A 19,108-nucleotide genomic window follows, 5' to 3' on the forward strand; every position below is an offset into this window, starting at 1 on the left:
TTTAGTTTCTACACAAAGACCTTTAAGAGGTGTACCTTTACGAGTGCTTCCAAGGAAGGTATTTTCCTGATATTTTTGACTCCATTAATACTAGGTTTTGTTTTGCATTGGGCATTTTCCATATATATAATGTCCAACCAACCACAAAACATCCCATATCTCAGATTATGATAAATAAGTTTCATTATACGTGGCTTATTATCCTTTAGTTCCTTGGTTTCTAGTCATCTCCTGGTGTTTAGTGTATTGTGTTGGGTAATGTTGAAAGCCGATCACCTCAACCTGAGAACAACTCTCATTTTCATTCTTTCTTGCTTGTGTGCACAAAACATTAAAGTTTGTTGCCATCAATGGTTCCATGGAAGAACCTTTAACATCCATGGAAACTTTCCATTGCAGAATAGCTACTTTATAGTGTAAAAAGGTTATTGTATTATGTAAATGTTCTGCACACTAAGAACTGATCACTGAAAGATTCTTTGAGGAACCAATGGCATTACAGAGAAAACGCCCATTTTGAAGCTTTATTTTACAGAGTGTATTAGACAATAAAGACAACTGGCTGTTCTGTTCTGTTATTTATCTTTTTAACACATGTATTATCCTCAGATGGAATTGGTAATTGTAGTTGTGATGTTTACCTGTATTTCATGTTGTTTTTTGTCTACAGGCTAAACTCTGATCCACAATCCATTGGAGTTCAGTGCTGGAAACACAAACAGCCATCATGAACAATGAGCAGTTTCCTTCAGTAACGATCAAAGTCAAGCAAATGAACATCGTCAGTATCAAAGCCATAGAAGATATTTGCTACGATCTTCCAGATTCTATAGTAAGTTTGTTTTTAAGTCTGTTCAAATTCATGTGCATATTTTATACAAGTTTTATATAAAGTCTGTTTACAACTCGCAATTGCAATAAAAAAAATTAAGAATTGTGAGATTTAACATCAGCATTGCAAGAAAAAGTTGTAAGAATTGCAAGATATTGTCATGGGGTGTGTCTGGTATTACTCCAAAAACAGAATGCAGAACGAAAGATAAAGATACTTTTAATTAAACACCAAGACCATAAAACACTACACACATAAACATTAACGTTACATTGATGAAGCAGAACATTGGACTGAAGAAACAGAAGGCTAAAATACACAGGGAGTGATCATTAATGAAATAGGGAACAGGTGTGCACTAATCAGAAACCATAGTAGCAAACAATGAACAAGAACTAAGGCAAGACAGAACATGACAATGAATCTAAACAAGACATGATCATGACATTACCCCCCTGAAAGCGCATCCTCGTGCCGCAAATGTCCAGCAGGTGCAGGAGGGGGGTTCCAGAGGTGGATGCGATGCAGATGAAGACTTATATGATCCAGGAGATGATAGAGGGAAACACTACAGTTGAGATGATGGAGGGATAAGCCAGGATGGAGCCAGGAGTCCGACCGACTGAGGTGATGATGTGAATGGTGGAGGATCATGGGCTTGGCTGACTGGGGCAGAGGCAGTGTGAGGCCAGTGTCAGAACTGGGAGGAAGAAGGAGCCCAGAAGAGCCAGAGGGGTAAATGGTCAAGGTGGAGCTGGAAATGTAGTGGCCCGAAGCATAGCCAGAGTGGAGCTGGACGGGACCATCCATGATGAAGGAGACTTGGAATTGGACGGGACCATCTGCCATAAAGGAGACTTGGAGTTTGACGGGACCATCCATGATGAATGATCCTTGGAGCTGGACAGGACCATCTGCCATGAAGGAGAATTGGAGTTAGACGGGAACATCCATGATGAAGGAGACTTGGAGCAGAACAGGACCATCTGCCATAAAGGAGACTTGGAGGTGGATGGGACCATGATGAAGGAGACTTGGAGTTGGACAGGCAACTCCTCGATGAAGGAGACTTGGAGCTGGACAAGAACATCCGTGATGAAGGAGACTTGGAGCTGGATGGGACCATGATGAAGGAGACTTGGAGTAGGACAGGCAACTCCTTGATGAAGGAGACGATGACCATCGGCAATGAAGGAAACTTGGACCTGGACAGGAACATCCACGATGAAGGAGAACCATTTGGACCATCCGTGATGAAGGAGCTGGACATGACCATCCTTGGAGCTGGACAGGACCATCTGCCATGAAGGAGAATTGGAGTTAGACGGGAACATCCATGATGAAGGAGACTTAGAGCTGGACGGGACCATCCGTGATGAAGGAGACTTAGAGCTGGACGGGACCATCCATGATGAAGGAGACTTAGAGCTGGACATGACCATCCGTGATGAAGGAGACTTAGAGCTGGACATGACCATCCGTGATGAAGGAGACTTAGAGCTGGACGGGACCATCCATGATGAAGGAGACTTAGAGCTGGACATGACCATCCGTGATGAAGGAGACTTGGAGCTGGACGGGACCATCCACTTGGAACTTGGAGGGACCAAGCACAATGAAGGAGACTTGGAGCTGGACTGAACATCCATGATGAAGGAGACTTGGAGCTGGACAGGACCATCTGCCATAGAGGAGACTTGGAGTTAGACAGGACCATTTGTGATGAAGGAGACTTGGAGCTGGTCAGGACCATCCACAATGAGGGAGAATTGGAGCTGGACGGGACCACGATGAAGGAGACTTGGAGTTGGATAGGACCATCCGTGATGACAGAGACTTGGAGCAGGATGGGACTATCCATGACGAAGGAAACTTGGAGCTGGATAGGCAAGTCCTCGATGAGCATCGGCAATGAAGGAGACTTGGAGCTGGATGGGACCATCCACTTGGAACTTGGAGGGACCAAGCACAATGAAGGAGACTTAGAGCTGGACATGACCATCCATGATGAAGGAGACTTGGAGCTGGACATGACCATCCATGATGAAGGAGACTTGATCTGGACATGACCATCCATGATGAAGGAGACTTGGAGCTGGACATGACCAGCTGTAATGAAGGAGACTTGGAGTTTGACGGGACCATCCATGATGAATGATCCTTGGAGCTGGACAGGACCATCTGCCATGAAGGAGAATTGGAGTTAGACGGGAACATCCATGATGAAGGAGACTTGGAGCAGAACAGGACCATCTGCCATAAAGGAGACTTGGAGCTGGATGGGACCATGATGAAGGAGACTTGGAGTTGGACAGGCAACTCCTCGATGAAGGAGACTTGGAGCTGGACAAGAACATCCGTGATGAAGGAGACTTGGAGCTGGATGGGACCATGATGAAGGAGACTTGGAGTAGGACAGGCAACTCCTTGATGAAGGAGACGATGACCATCGGCAATGAAGGAAACTTGGACCTGGACAGGAACATCCACGATGAAGGAGAACCATTTGGACCATCCGTGATGAAGGAGCTGGACATGACCAGCTGTAATGAAGGAGACTTAGAGCTGGACGGGACCATCCGTGATGAAGGAGACTTAGAGCTGGACGGGACCATCCATGATGAAGGAGACTTAGAGCTGGACATGACCATCCGTGATGAAGGAGACTTAGAGCTGGACATGACCATCCGTGATGAAGGAGACTTAGAGCTGGACATGACCATCCGTGATGAAGGAGACTTAGAGCTGGACATGACCATCCGTGATGAAGGAGACTTAGAGCTGGACATGACCATCCGTGATGAAGGAGACTTAGAGCTGGACATGACCATCCGTGATGAAGGAGACTTAGAGCTGGACATGACCATCCATGATGAAGGAGACTTAGAGCTGGACATGACCATCCGTGATGAAGGAGACTTGGAGCTGGACGGAACATCCATGATGAAGGAGACTTAGAGCTGGACATGACCATCCGTGATGAAGGAGACTTGGAGCTGGACGGGACCATCCACTTGGAACTTGGAGGGACCAAGCACAATGAAGGAGACTTGGAGCTGGACGGAACATCCATGATGAAGGAGACTTGGAGCTGGACAGGACCATCTGCCATAGAGGAGACTTGGAGTTAGACAGGACCATTTGTGATGAAGGAGACTTGGAGCTGGTCAGGACCATCCACAATGAGGGAGAATTGGAGCTGGACGGGACCACGATGAAGGAGACTTGGAGTTGGATAGGACCATCCGTGATGACAGAGACTTGGAGCAGGATGGGACTATCCATGACGAAGGAAACTTGGAGCTGGATAGGCAAGTCCTCGATGAGCATCGGCAATGAAGGAGACTTGGAGCTGGATGGGACCATCCACTTGGAACTTGGAGGGACCAAGCACAATGAAGGAGACTTGGAGCTGGACGGAACATCCATGATGAAGGAGACTTGGAGCTGGACAGGACCATCCATGATGAAGGAGACTTAGAGCTGGACATGACCATCCATGATGAAGGAGACTTAGAGCTGGACATGACCATCCATGATGAAGGAGACTTGGAGCTGGACATGACCATCCATGATGAAGGAGACTTGATCTGGACATGACCATCCATGATGAAGGAGACTTGATCTGGACATGACCATCCATGATGAAGGAGACTTGATCTGGACATGACCATCCATGATGAAGGAGACTTGGAGCTGGACAGGACCAGCTGTAATGAAGGAGACTTGGAGCTGGACAGGACCAGCTGTAATGAAGGAGACTTGGAGCTGGACGGGACCATCGGTGATGAAGGAGACTTGATCTGGACATGAATATCCGTGATGAAGGAGACTTGGAGCTGGACATGAATATCCGTGATGAAGGAGACTTGGAGCTGGACATGAATATCCGTGATGAAGGAGACTTGATCTGGACATGAATATCCGTGATGAAGGAGACTTGGAGCTGGACATGAATATCCGTGATGAAGGAGACTTGATCTGGACATGAATATCCGTGATGAAGGAGACTTGGAGCTGGACATGAATATCCGTGATGAAGGAGACTTGATCTGGACATGAATATCCGTGATGAAGGAGACTTGATCTGGACATGAATATCCGTGATGAAGGAGACTTGGAGCTGGACAGGACCAGCCGTAATGAAGGAGACCGACTGAGGTGATGATGTGAATGGTGGAGGATCATGGGCTTGGCTGACTGGGGCAGAGGCAGTGTGAGGCCAGTGTCAGAACCGGGAGGAAGAAGGAGCCCGGAAGAGCCAGAGGGGTCAAGGGTCAAGGTGGAGCTGGAGATAGAGATGCGGTAGTCCAAAGCAAAGCCAGAGTGGAGCTGGACAGGACCATCCGTGATGGAGGAGACTTGGAGCTGGACAGGACCATCCGTGATGGAGGAGACTTGGAGCTGGACGGGACCAGTGGAGACTGTAGGTCTTACAACATGACATAATCCAGCTCATCACATTGCAATAATTCAGCCCGAACCAGCTCATAGCATGAACCTCAGTGAAAGGGAGCGTGGGCGAGACAAGACATGATCGTGACAGATATAAAGTCTGAATTGCAAGGAAAAAAGTCTGAATTGCAAAAGTTGCATTTACATTTTTTATTTTTTTATTCCGTGGCGGAAACAAGTTTCCATATTACAGAGATTTTCCAGAGGCAAAAACTGCATACCTATCTATGTTGACATAATTCCAGAAGTCCCCTTTACTCAGACTGAGCTGATGTGTGTGAGTGAGGGCATCTTTTGAGGCTTTGATGTATGGCTTTATAGTTGAGTCTAATATTAGCTCCTGGCTCCTCTCACTCCTCTCAAGTAACAACAGGGATCAGTTGGTGACCTGCGGCTTGCTTCAACCTTAAAGACAGAAAGAACAGACAGACAGAGAGAGAACAGAGTTGACGATTAAGGGAGTGTGAGAACAGGTCGGAGGCAGGTATCTTACTGCGATCGGGAGATGGATTTAACCGAGAATGAAAGTGGCTTCTCTCAACCTCAGACAGCCTGCAAGCAAGCACACTTCTTACGGGATGTGCTCTTTCATGGCAAATTTCAGGTGCGTGTGGCATGTGTCAATGATTATTCAGGACGTTTATACCCCATATTTAATAGTGCATATGCAATATCTGCGATTAATGACGACTATTGATAGCTTAATTGACAACTTGATAAAAGTACATGAAGTACATACAGATCAATAGGTACAGTAAATGAGCATGTGCTAGATCTATATGTACTAATGCTTTTTGCTCTTAAAATATGAGTGCATGTTCTCATAAGATGAAGGCGGATGCCAGGGGAAATCTTACACCCCATGACACAGTCAGCAGTTGCTGGATCGGTTGCAGTCGCTCTACAAAAAAAGCTGACCTCATAAATTAGGACTTCACAAAATATTTTCTATCTAAGATTACTGTCGCATAGTGTGTTTGTGCTGGAGTCCAGAGCGCATTTTACAGGGAACACACTGCACCTAGCTGTCTAAACAGTGAAACAGAAACCTGCGTACTTACCTCACATGTGTATTGTCAACATTATATATAACTGTCATATTATTATTTATTAATTGTGGTTCCCGTAGCTGTAATAAGAGCCCATAGTTGACAGTCTCAAGTTCAAGGTAACGCATGTCGAACATGTTTTAACAGTGTATCAGCGGCTGCATGTCATCTTTACGGGAGCTGTCAGACCCAAAGATCAAAACAACATCTCCAGCACTAAAACAGTGTGGTCTTATTGTGTTTATGAAATATTACCGAATCTATAGGAGTAATAATTATGACTTTCACAAAAGGTAATGTTAAACTACACAGAGATGAATCTGAATGACCCTCACGTTGCTGGTCAACACCAGTCGGTTTATTCATAGATCATCATTGCATTGTGCAATATTACTCATGATTTTACTGGATAGAAGAGGAGGATGAGGAGGAGGAGGAGGACAGAGAAAGGCAGGCATCTAGCACACCATTTATTTCTTTGTTTTGTGTAAAATACATCAGTCAAACCTTTCATGATTAATAATATATTGATTTGGCAGATCAAAGAAGGCATATATAAAGCTGGCCCTTATTTTCTGCCATGGATTTATTACAGTACCAGTCAAAAGTTTGGAATAATATATGTATATATATTAGAATGTTTCTGTAATAAGTCTCTTCTGCTCATCAAGGCTGTATTTATTTGGTCAAAATACTGTAAAAATTAGTAATATAGTGAAATATTACAATTTCAGAACTGTGTTTTCACATAATCCATCAGAAATTATTGGTGCTCAATTATGAATAATGATCAATGTTGAAAACAGTTTTTGCTGCTTCATATTCATATTTTAAATTTTTTATTTACATAAAACATGTCACTTTTGATCAATTGAATGTGTTATTGTTGAATACAATTATATATAATTATTTATTTATTATTAATTTTCAACAATAACACTCCAAACTTTTGAATGGTAGTGTATCATACTTTCCACAAAAATAAAACATAAATATATAAGATATATTTTAAAATATTTTCACATAGAAAACAGTTATTTTAAATTGTTTTTACAGTCATTTTTTTAATCAAATAAATAAATATTTTAAATACAAATGAACATTTAGAAAAATATTCCAAACTTTTGACTGGTGGTTCTGAGTGCCTTATAAAGGCATTTACCAAATGCTTTTGTATTATTGGATATTGTGTGCATTTTCATTAACATAATATACTGTGTGCCTAACAACATCTGGTTGAGTTGCACATAATGGACTCATTTCCTAAGATTTCACAGGCTTCTCATCAATGCTTGTGTTTGTAAATACACACTCATCTCTTACACACTAGAGAGGTTAAATAACACTCACACACTGTATATATGCAGCGTGTCAAAAACTAAAACGATCACGTGTGCTTTGCTCCACACACACTGGTCAATGTCCTCCAGTTTGCTTTAAAGATAGAGATCCTGTCCCATGAGTCAGTCCATTTACATCTGTTAATATCAGCAAATCATTCCAGACAAAATGAAGTTTTCTTGAACAATCATTTCCCAGTTTGTGAAATAACGCAGGTCTGAGAATGATGACGCCTGAACCCTTTCTGCTGACTCAACGTTCACTCGTCCTTTTCATTCAACATCCACTGCAAACGTGCCTGTAGTTCTGTAAAGAATATGATAATAAGCCACAATTTCTGTCTGTCTGCCAGCTACTGATGAGCATTTGAGCCGAAGCCTTGAGCTCATGACAAACACAAATGCCATGAAGTGTGTCCAGAACTTCTGACGGGTAATGATCATCCTCATCTGAGTTTACTTGCTCAACTCATCATTCGGGACAATGAGGTCTCGCCAACACTTAGAGCTGATGTGTTGAGTTCAGACGCTGCGATCTTGACCTTTGACTGGCACACACACACACACACACACTCACTCACTCATGTTCTGGCCTCCTCTCTCCTCTCAGCTCCTGAAGTCTCTCACTCCCGAGGAGAACACTCAATGCCGGCAGGGTCTGTACTTCCAGGACGGCAGGAGGCGGGTGGACTACATCCTCACCTACCACATCAAGAAGAGCAGCAGAGCAGCGTCGTCCCGTCTGAGAGACAACGCCTTCACCCGCACCCTGAGGCGGGGCCGACATCCGCCTCCTCCGCCTCCTCCGCCCGACGCCGAGCTGGGCTCGCCCGACCATAGCACGGACCACCACGACGACGACAAGGCCCTGCGGCGGGAAGAGTTCGAGAGCAGCCTGCTGGAGATGGGCCTGGAGCTGGAGCGAGACGAGGAGGTACGTGTGTTTGTCCAGGGCTTTTGTTTGCCGCAGGTTTGTTTTGTCTTTCGGCTGAGCTCAGCTGTTTCTCTTCAGCACAAAACACACATTGTCATGTCACACAGCGGCACTGACTGTGAGACTCAAAACACACATGTTGTTTGCTGTGTCCTGAATGCTGATTGGTCAGTATTGTTCAGGATCGTTTCTGTACGGAGTATCTCCCGCTCTGAACACACGCCACATACCAACTACAGCTCGAATTAGGGGAGCAAGTTACACGTTACACACAGGAACGAATGAGTAAAGCAGTATTAACACTCTAGTAACTGCTAGCAAGAAACTCTGATTCATGAATTAGTAAGAAATAACGCTCTGTTGAATGTGGTAGTTCACTATCAGCTAATCAAGAACTACTATATGCACAGGTTCATAATTATCATGAATAATGCATAATTAATTCTAAAGTGAAGATCAATAGTAGTTAAGATATATAGTTAAGATATATAGTAGTTTTTAGTAATTCTTTGGGAGATTTTACTTTAAGGGGTAATGTCAATTTTTTTATACTGTTGTCTGAGGTCAACTTAATGACATTGGCGTGGTTTTTATATTCAGAAACATCATAATGAATAAGTAATAGGCTATTTTCTGCCCTGGTTTTGAGCCTCTCTCCTGGAACGCTCTGTTTTTATGGGCGTCACACTGAAGACTTGGAAGTAATAATAATAATAATAATACATTTTATTTGTACTGTACTTTACATTTGGAACAAATCTCAAAGTGCTACAGTTAAGATCATTTAAGAAGGATAAAATACTAATAGATTGAATAGTTAAAAGTCATAAGTTCTCCTAAAAAGAAATGTTTTTAGTCCTTTTTTAAAAGTCTCAGTAGTTTGAGGTGCCCTCAGATGGTCGGGGAGGGCATTCCAAATCCGAGGAGCGGCAGAACAGAAAGCCTGATCACCCATAGTGCTGAGCTTTGTCTTGGGGAGAAGGAGGCGGTTTGAGTTTGTTGATCGAGTTGTAGTTGAAGGTGTGAGTAGTTCTTTCAGATAGGGGGGGGCATTAAAGGTCCCATGGCATGAAATTTTCATTTTATGAGGTTTTTCAACATTAATATGAGTTCCCCTAGCCTGAATATTGTCCCCAAGTGGATAGAAATGTTGCTCGGTGTAAACCCGAGTTCTGGCAGTCTTTCTCTGCCTTTGAGAAAATGACAGGCCAGACTAGCCAATCCTGAAGTCTCCTGTTTTGACGTCCAAGCAGGAACGGTTTCCTCCCTTTCCTCCGCCCAGAGAATCTGGCACGCCCATGCAAACGCTCGAGAGATCATTGCGTGTGAACGAGTGAATGCTGGCAGTTTCTCAGTGTTTGGATGTACAAATGAAAACAGAAGTCTTTTTTCAGTTCCTTCTGATCTGTGATCAGTGATTTCTGATGTGTAGCTAATTATTTATTATTCGTGCACACGCAGCGGCTTCTCTCTCTCCAGACAGACAGAACGGTGTTTTCGTGTTTTCTATCTTGTGAGTCAGTGTTTTTGTACGTCCTCGTCGCATCTATCGGTTCTAAAATGTGCATACAGTCATGAGTTTCTGCTCAACATCAGCAGAGATAAACCTCACACACGCCGAAGCTCGGGCTGCACTCACTGGCCGGTGGCCTTCAACATCCCCGACCCCCAGTACTGCATCTGGCCCACAGCGGAGGCACCAAACGCTGCGCGAGATTAAGCAGAAGGGGGGTAAGCGTGAGCATATTCGGGCTAGCCAGCCTAGCCCCACAATAAACTGGATTACATTCGATTACTGCTGTTGTGTCTTTGTTTGCGCTGTGTACTCAACGCGCGTCACTGACGCTTTTATTTTATTTAAAAAATAATGCTATTATCAACACTTACTTTTAACTCGTTCATCTCGACAGCTGTAATGGTGCATTGCATGTGTTACAAAGTTGGTAATAATGATGAAGACGGACTCGTGTTTTTTCAGAACTCTCAGATACAAACACAATAAACTCGCGCTGACTGACAGCGCTCTCATACCTCAGTAGTTACTATAAATAATTTTGTTAGCAATTGCTGAGCTCCGTCTCTGGTACATTAGTGATGTCCGGTTCGCGAACGATCTTTCTTTTGAACCAGTTCTTTTTAGTGAACCGAACCAGTTCACCAAATCGTACTAAATCGTTCTAAACGGTTCGCGTCTCCAGTCAGCCCTGATCCATAATTTACTAAAGTTACTAACTTTCTGACATGAGTGACAGTCCCTCCGACTAGAAATAGACTAATAACCTGAAGTATATGCTGTAACTACAACAGTTCAGACATGCTGAGAACTGATGTGAAGTGAACTCAGGTCCATCATATCTCTGGCAGCAGCTCGTGCCTGCTCGTGCCTCGTAGACCTTGTTAAACCACGCCCCCTCCGCTCATTTAAAATGCAAAGATGTCAGCCAATCACAACAGTGGGCGTTTTTACTGAAGTCTCACAGCAGACACGCCTCTTGAAGCAGGGCCTTCAGCCACAGGGCAAACAGCAGTATAGAAAAAATGCCTTTTATTTCTAAATTATGACATTTTATGATGTAAAAATCATACTAACAATAGAAGTACACCTCAGGAAACATTATAAAATAATAGAAAAATGCCATGCCATGGGACCTTTAAGTAAACGCCCACTGCTATGATTGGATAACAGTTTTGCATATTATAATGAGCTTCGGCTCCCCTGTCAGTACATGTGGGGAATTGTTTTGAAAACTTCCAATGTGGAGAAACGGCAACCGGAATGATCCGCATGTACATGTTCGACCCGGAGTCTGATCCTGAATCGCAGGACAACAACACCTCAAACACAAAGGATACTCCAGCCTGTGACAGCTTGGAAGTTATCTTTAGTTAGACACGTACACAAAATCAATACGATCTGTAACAATGCAACACCTTCACATATAAAAAACATTTACTTACATAGGGGTTGCACCATTCCTGTCGGATCCAGAAGCCACAGCATCATTTTTAATCTCCTCCTGTCTGCAAATCCAGTCTCTTGTTTACAAACGAATCCGCGGTGAAATGAAGGAACAAGCGCTCAATGTCTTCCCCACATGAGCTGGATCTTCTGTAAAATAAAGTTCATCCATGCATTCATAATATTAGAATCCGAAGGAAGCTTATGCGGCATGTTTATTGCTTGGAAGTTTGATCCGGTTTAGCTCCACGCAGGCCTATAATCGGTGGGCGGAGCTACAGAATCAGGCGTTCTTCTTCTTCTGTCGAGGCAGCGTTTCTGACGTCACAGGGATGCACATTCGCAGATCTCTCGTTTGCTGAGCCAGCTGTCAATAAAAGCTTTTCTTTGACTTACAAGGAAGTTTTCAGCTCTGAAACTTAAAGTATATTCTTATATTACCATGACCTTTATATATCAAAAGCTCAAGGGAAAGTTGATTTCTCAATTCATGACTCCTTTAATAATTAGTTAATCAGAGTTTCTTGTTAGTTAATAGAGTGTTAATAATGTGATTCATTAATGACGGAACAGTGTTCTAAAGTATTACCCTACAATATAAAGCAGAACATTTGATTGGTCACCGTAAAGTAACTGCCCACCCACATCTCCATGCTTCCTTATTTCTGAATAGCCTTCCAGTGAGGAGGGGAGATGTTTTAAAGCGAACGGGTTTGGTCACCTGATAGCGGTTTGGCACAGCGTCAACAGTGGGACAGTAGCAACACATGATCCCAAATAACATTTAATCAGCTCCAAAAGGTCAAATCAAATCTGCTGTGAACATGTTTCTCTCTTTTTTGTCATTTGTTAGTTGGTGTACGGCCTTATCAGCAATAATGAAGCGTATTTCTGCGTTTAAAGTCCCCTCACACACACATGTGTTTAATGAATGAGCTGTAGCACATGGGTTATGAGGGCGTATGAGCAGGTATAGTCCGGGTCATGTGGCTGTGTCATTAAATGCCTCGCAAAGCTTCATGAATTTGTTAATTGGCCAGAGTAATGATGATAGCAGCTGTTTGTTTTTTTGGTCTTGGCTGTAAGACTCTGACATGGGATCCGCTGTGCTGGGGTCTATGTAGGGCTCATAGTAGTGCACATGCTCCACATGCAGTGTGTGACGCCTGTGTGTGCAGGAAACCCAATCTGACTCGCCTCGTTTCCTGATTCCAACACTTCTTGGCATTTCTTTATGGCCGTGCTTCCGTCTCTTTAAATACAGGCAGCAACAAGTGAAATACATGTTAGGTGTCATTCACACATGTGGCAGACACTATCACCTCAGTGTATGCAATAAAAACAACATATTCAGTGTGTATAATTATACAGAGTGTCTTTTTACACTAAGTGCAAATAGGCCGGCTTCCAATTTAGGCAGCATCCATTTAATAATTTAAATAAAGATAATCATATACACTCTGTTATTATTGCATATCGTTTAATGTACAACAACACTGTAGGGCAATTAATATCTGCCACTACTTATAAGTATAAATATCATCTAACCACTAGTTTCATGGCTCACAGAATATCTTCTATGAATATCGCAGGCAATATATCAGAAGAAAGAACAGATCCTCTGCTTTATTCTCACTGCACGCATTATTATTTTTCATCAACACTTGAATGTGGGTAAGTTTCATGAAAAAAAGCAAGATTTTGTGAAAAAAGCTGAGAAAATCTCGTATTTGTCAAAGACTAACGTTACATCAGAGCGATGATCAAACACAGATGGAGTAACAGATGGAGTCCATCAACACCCCAAAGCTTCACAGTCCTAGAGCTCGTTTTGATTTAGATGCTGTTTATTGCTGATTATCGTGTTATTTTCCATATGCATCTCCTTACATATGCGATCGCTTGTTTCTGCTTCTTCTTCTCGTGTGTTTTAATCAGGGGTTTCTGCGCCTCCTACCGTATAACAGGAGAACAGGGAAAACATGGAAATATCATCAATGGCAGGGAAGCATTTTCTCCTTTTATACACTCTATAGTTTTGTCACAAAAGACAAGATAACAAAAGAAAAAATTACCCACGGCTCTTGACTGAATAACTTTAATAAGGGTTAACCCTTAAAGACGAGACAGCCGCCCACGGCTAAAAATAACTATTGTTCTAAAATGTTTAATAACTTTTAAATCACTACTCCAATCTGTATGCTGTAAAATGCACCGTAAAGAGGATAATCTCAGCTTTTCAGATGTATCACGTATCTCGTGATTGATTATTCAGAGGCTCCGTGGTGAGCGTGGATGCGTCCTCAAAATCTGCAGCATTGATTCGTCAAGGGAAACGCATGTGGGTTGTTCTCCTGAGCCAAACAGAAATGATTGTTGATCATTAGTCCCACCCTCCCGTGCCCAGATTCGTTGAAACTGTCATCAACTCAACCAATAAACACAGTGTTTGCTCTTCTGAACCACCAATCACATGTTTCTCTGACACAACGTGAAAGTGGGTGTGTATTTGTGTGCATGAAAATAAACGCATGCAGAGCACTCTCACACATAGAACAGAACACACAAGTCAGTATATTTCTCTATTTGTATGTAGTTTGTGTTTTACACCATTTCAGTGTTCTGTTATTATATAACAATCTTTCTATTTACTTTACTCCCTGAACTTTTTTGGACACATCTACACATTGTCAGTAAATAAAATACACATGTTTTCACTCAAAAACGCCTAGAATAATATTATAATAAATGGCTATTACTTGCTGAGGGATTGTTACATGTAGACAAAATTTCATCTGGAAGTCTAAAACAACCAAGTCTAACTTTCTAAAGGAAAAATCCAAACTTCGTGAAGTTCTGTTTGAGCTCAAAGTAAAAACACCACTTTTTTGCTGCCGTTTTTCTGAAAATTCTATGAATTTAATCCATCTCAGACTAAATGTAAAATTGGGACTTCAAATGAGCTAGATGGAAACTTCAGGCCCTCCTGTTTAAAATGATATATGACACTTGATGCTAACTGCTAGAATGGGTGAGAAAAACTAAGACAAGTAGAGGCAAGTCAGGCGCCCCAAAAATGTTCTAGGTATTTGTATTTGTATTTATGCATTTGGCAGACGCTTTTATCCAGAGCGACATACAGTGCTCTTATTACAGGGACAATCCCCCTGGAGCAACATGGAGTAAAGTGCCTTGCTCAAGGACACACTGGTGGTGACCACTGGGATCGAACCAGCAACCTTCTGCGTATCAGTTCCATGGTTTAACCCACTGGACCACCATCTCACATATTTATTGAGGTTAGATGGATCAAAAACAATAACTAGGCCTATTTTATTTCATTTTATTTATTACTTTTTTAGTGGTGGGGCCATTAAAAATTTCAACCACTGGAAAAAATCATTAGCATTGAGCCCTGGTGCAAATAGCCATAGGATAAAATCACTTAGGACACTTTATTTCCACCTTTGGAATATTTTCCTCTCCGAGCTGATATGCGATGGGAAAAGGGAGAACAATGAGTTCAGAAAAGGGCAGATTCAATTACGGGTTATGTAATTCTGGCTTAATTAGACACTGGTGGGTGGAGCTACTGTAAACAGTCAATCAGGTGGCCTATCTGCACTTACTGTAAATAAACACTCCCCTAGCGGTACATATACATACATACATACATACATACTATAGCATATTTAAATGTTTCAATTACATAATATATAATGTAACGTTTATCAAAATATAATTTTTTTTACAAAACCCTGCATTTGTTTTACTTAGTGTGATTGTGAATAGCCAGACTGTCATAATACACATTTAAAATCCCCCTGCCGTCAATAATCGTATCCTTTAAAACTCATCTTTAATCATCAAAATGACAGTTTTTTACTGTGAAAAAAAAAGATTCATGCCTTAAAATAGCTTGAATGTAACTCTACACCCTTGCTTCATTTAATATACGCGGATATATGAATATGCAAATGAGCCCCGCCTCCACTCACTCGCTGCAGCTCAGAGATGCACTCGCTCAACTTTACTGTAGTAAACGCTGCACCCAAGCTCAAAAAAGATCTTTATTAGCTCAAAATGGAGAAAATCTGGGCAAAACCAAACACAGACATCAGGCAGAAGCGCTGGGAAACAAACGGCCTGTGGCAGGACAAAACACAACAGGGAACAGAAGAAGATTCACAGACTAGACCAACCGAGATACAAAACACACTGGACAGGACAGAAAACACACAGAGCATGAAAGACACAAGTGCTACATATCACGTTTTCATCTCTATATGTCATTTCATCATTACTGTTGTCTTTGAAATATGGTTAAAGTTTAATGAAAGTACTTAAGATAATCTAAAATAATGTCATGTATTTAAATATATTTGTAAATACACATTTTTAAAGAAGTTGAAATTCAATAAATGTCAAATATATTAATGTAATATTGCATAACACAGTTAAAATGATAATGAAGTAATGCGCTCTAGTATGTTAGTCAATCAAAATGAGCGTGCTCCTTTACAGAAGATTATGAAAACAATAATTACAGTAGGATTTTGAATGTGCATCAGTGGTGAATACTCCCGAATCATATCTGTGACGCTGGAGGTGTTGTGCTTCAGAAACACTGAGATACACCACATTCACACTGGATTTACATCAGTCCTCCAGGAAATCAAGTTTCCAGGTTTCCGTGTCAGTGACAGTGAAGAGCACACACTGTGACTGAAGCAAACACAGATTCCCCTGCTTGTGTGTTTCCAGACCAAGACTCCTGGAGTGGGCTTCGTGAAGATCCACGCTCCGTGGAACGTGCTGTGTCGCGAGGCGGAGTTCATGAAGCTGAAGATGCCCACCAGAAAGGTAAGGTTTGTGTAGCACACACACAGGGTGTAGAGCAGAGATGTGATGAGTGACTGCTGACGCTGTGCTCCTGCTGCAGGTGTATGAAGTCAAACACAGCAGCGGCGTGATGGAAAAGATCAACGCCTTCATCAGCAAACTCACAGATCCTCTCCATCCCAACCTGGAGGAGAACCGGACGCAGAAAGTGAAGCACCTGTCGTACCCGTTCTCCAGAGAGAAGCAGCATCTGTTAGTGTCCTGATGTCTGATGTGCTGTTAGAGACGCTCAGGCCTGTTCTTAGGGTTCCGCACAGTTTAGACCAAAGTATCCTTCAGTTTTGATGCAAACACAAGTATGAGTACAGACGAACACGCAGCAATATTTACTCCATCTGATAGTGTCCTTGTTACACGTTACATGTAGTTACCATATTAATAACTATACATTATGCATAATTACATGCAACTAACTCTAAGTACATGTAGTAAAGTACTATTACTCAGTAGTTAAATGTGTAATTACACAATAACAACGACACGTGTATCCATTGCACTCATTTAAACTAGTGTGCAATCGCTAGTAAACGCTGCCGTCTGTGGTACTCGTTTGTTTTTTGTTTCTCAGTTTCTTTTCTTGACTGTGCATTGCCGGCCCAGTCCAGTGTTAACTGAAGGAATTAGTTAGCTGAGCGTATAAATGATGTGTAGTTACATACAGTATGCGTGTACTATACTGATGATGACTATACCTGCATCACACACACCCTAGTGTATGTGTAAAAGCAGCCAGGCAAACTAACCTTACGGTAAAACATTTTTGCCTAAATGTCCTCACTCTCATGTTGTCACACGGATGGTTGCAGGATCCAATTGCAGCAGATTTCAGGGTTTCTTGTAAAACAGAACTCAGGATACATTGACAGGAACAACCACTTAAAGCAACGATAACAGACAACAAGACAGGACTAAACACAGGCTTAAATACACAGAGAACTAATCAAAGAAACAGTTGACGATACTAAATAACAAGACACAGGTGACAGGGATAACACAATAAGACACAGGCAAACAGGAATGAAAACTAAACTAGAAAAACACATGAACAGAACTCCAACCGTGACATTACCCCAATACATCAAATGGGGTGGGAGCCCTGGAGGCTGACGAGGGCGTGAATAAGTGGACCAGGAAGCCTTCAGGGTGGGGCCGGCAGTTCAGGGGCCCAGGGCGGATCAGCCTTCGTGGCTTTCACTCTTGGCTTGGCCCCTATAGCCGCAGACGTATAGCACCCCCCCAAAAATGTTCTTGGGGGGAGCCATGGGGTTATGAACAGGAGTGGGCTTTTGGGCGGGAGCAGATTTATGGACTGGAGCCATCTTGGGACTCTGGACGTGGACTGGAGCCATTTAGGGACTCTGGATGGGGAAGACCAAGTCCTCTCTGGACTCTGGATGGGAGATTAAGTCCTCTCTGGACTCTGGATGGGAGACGAAGTCCTCAATGGACTCGGGACAGGGTCTGGAATTGGTTCTGACCAAAAGTCAATGAGCCAGTGGTGCCCTGCTGGTTCGGGAGAGGACTGGTTCCTGATTCCCAGGTACGGTCCTCTTGGCTGAAGATTCAGGCGTGGCGGCCATCTTGGCTGAGGGCTTAAGCCTGGCGGCCATGATGGGACAAGACTCTGGGTTTGGCTGAAATCTGGATCGGGGGTACATGCTCACCAGATACTTGAGGACAGTGTCCCTCCAGCGAAGTCCTCAGGTGTCTGGAAGGTCAACTGGGTGGTAGTAGATCCAGTATAGTGTTCTGAGGGTCTCCTCGTCATAGGTGGATAGGGCGGTGAAACGGCAGAGTTCCACTGTGTAGTCCCCGAAGTTGAGCCCCTTCCGGGCCAAAGCAGCGAATTGTGCTGCTAAATCCATAAGAACGGTCCGTCATTCTGTCACAGGAATGGTTGCAATGGAAGTAGAGACAGGATCCAATTGCAGCAGATTTCAGGGTTTATTGTAAAACTGAACTCAGGATACAAGGACACGGGCAGAACAACCACTTAAAGCAACGATAACAGACAACAAGACAGGACTGAACACAGGCTTAAATACACAGAGAATGATTCAAAGAAACATGACACAGCTGACGAGACTAATTAACAAGACACAGGCAAACATGAACTGAACAATATGAAAACTAAACTAGACAAACACACGAACAGAACTCCAACCGTGACACATGTGAAGTCGGACAGGAGATTTCTAGTGATTTCTAAAAACCGTACTTGTGACCTCTTGTCTTTACAGGTTTGATTTGTCCGACAGAGATTCCTTTTTTGACAGTAAAACAAGAAGTTCATTAGTAAGTATAAAGTATTATGCACAGCAGTGAAGGCATATTAGATCATTTGAATGTTCTGAGTTGTATTGTGCATTGCTTTAGGTATGTGAAGTTTTGAAGCGAACCAAGTGCACAAAAGCCAAATTTAGCATGGGTAAGCTAATGCTTGATCTATACAGTTTGAAATCGATTAATTTTGTGGGGTTTTAATATTGAATAGCACCCCTTCAACATAAGTTTCAGCTGGCAGCAAACCTGTAACTGAGGGAATAATGCTTTTGATATGTTGTTCAGGAATCACTAGCCTGCTTGGGAGCGGCGTTTATCTGGCAGCGTATCCACTACATGATGTGAGTCTCCACT

The 19,108-nt window shown here is 42.7% G+C and overlaps 1 protein-coding gene across 2 annotated transcripts in view; it reads left to right on the forward strand.

Moving 5' to 3' along the window:
* ano1b (anoctamin 1, calcium activated chloride channel b) overlaps positions 1-19,108 on the forward strand; it is a 59,429-nt gene that overhangs the window by 10,433 nt on the left and 29,888 nt on the right. Inside the window, exons 2-8 of one of the 2 annotated variants that reach the window (XM_079809165.1) lie at positions 671-832; positions 8,287-8,610; positions 16,334-16,432; positions 16,512-16,663; positions 18,712-18,766; positions 18,848-18,899; positions 19,040-19,095. In XM_079809165.1, coding sequence (XP_079665291.1) covers positions 728-832; positions 8,287-8,610; positions 16,334-16,432; positions 16,512-16,663; positions 18,712-18,766; positions 18,848-18,899; positions 19,040-19,095 — 843 coding nt within the window. In that variant the 5' untranslated portion in view covers positions 671-727. Of the gene's footprint in view, positions 1-670; positions 833-5,701; positions 5,892-8,286; positions 8,611-16,333; positions 16,433-16,511; positions 16,664-18,711; positions 18,767-18,847; positions 18,900-19,039; positions 19,096-19,108 lie in introns of those variants that run through there. The other variant, XM_079809166.1, reaches the window with a different exon arrangement.

This window comes from Gobio gobio (assembly GCF_949357685.1).
Source record: "Gobio gobio genome assembly, chromosome: 25".
Taxonomy (NCBI): Eukaryota; Metazoa; Chordata; class Actinopteri; order Cypriniformes; family Gobionidae; genus Gobio; species Gobio gobio.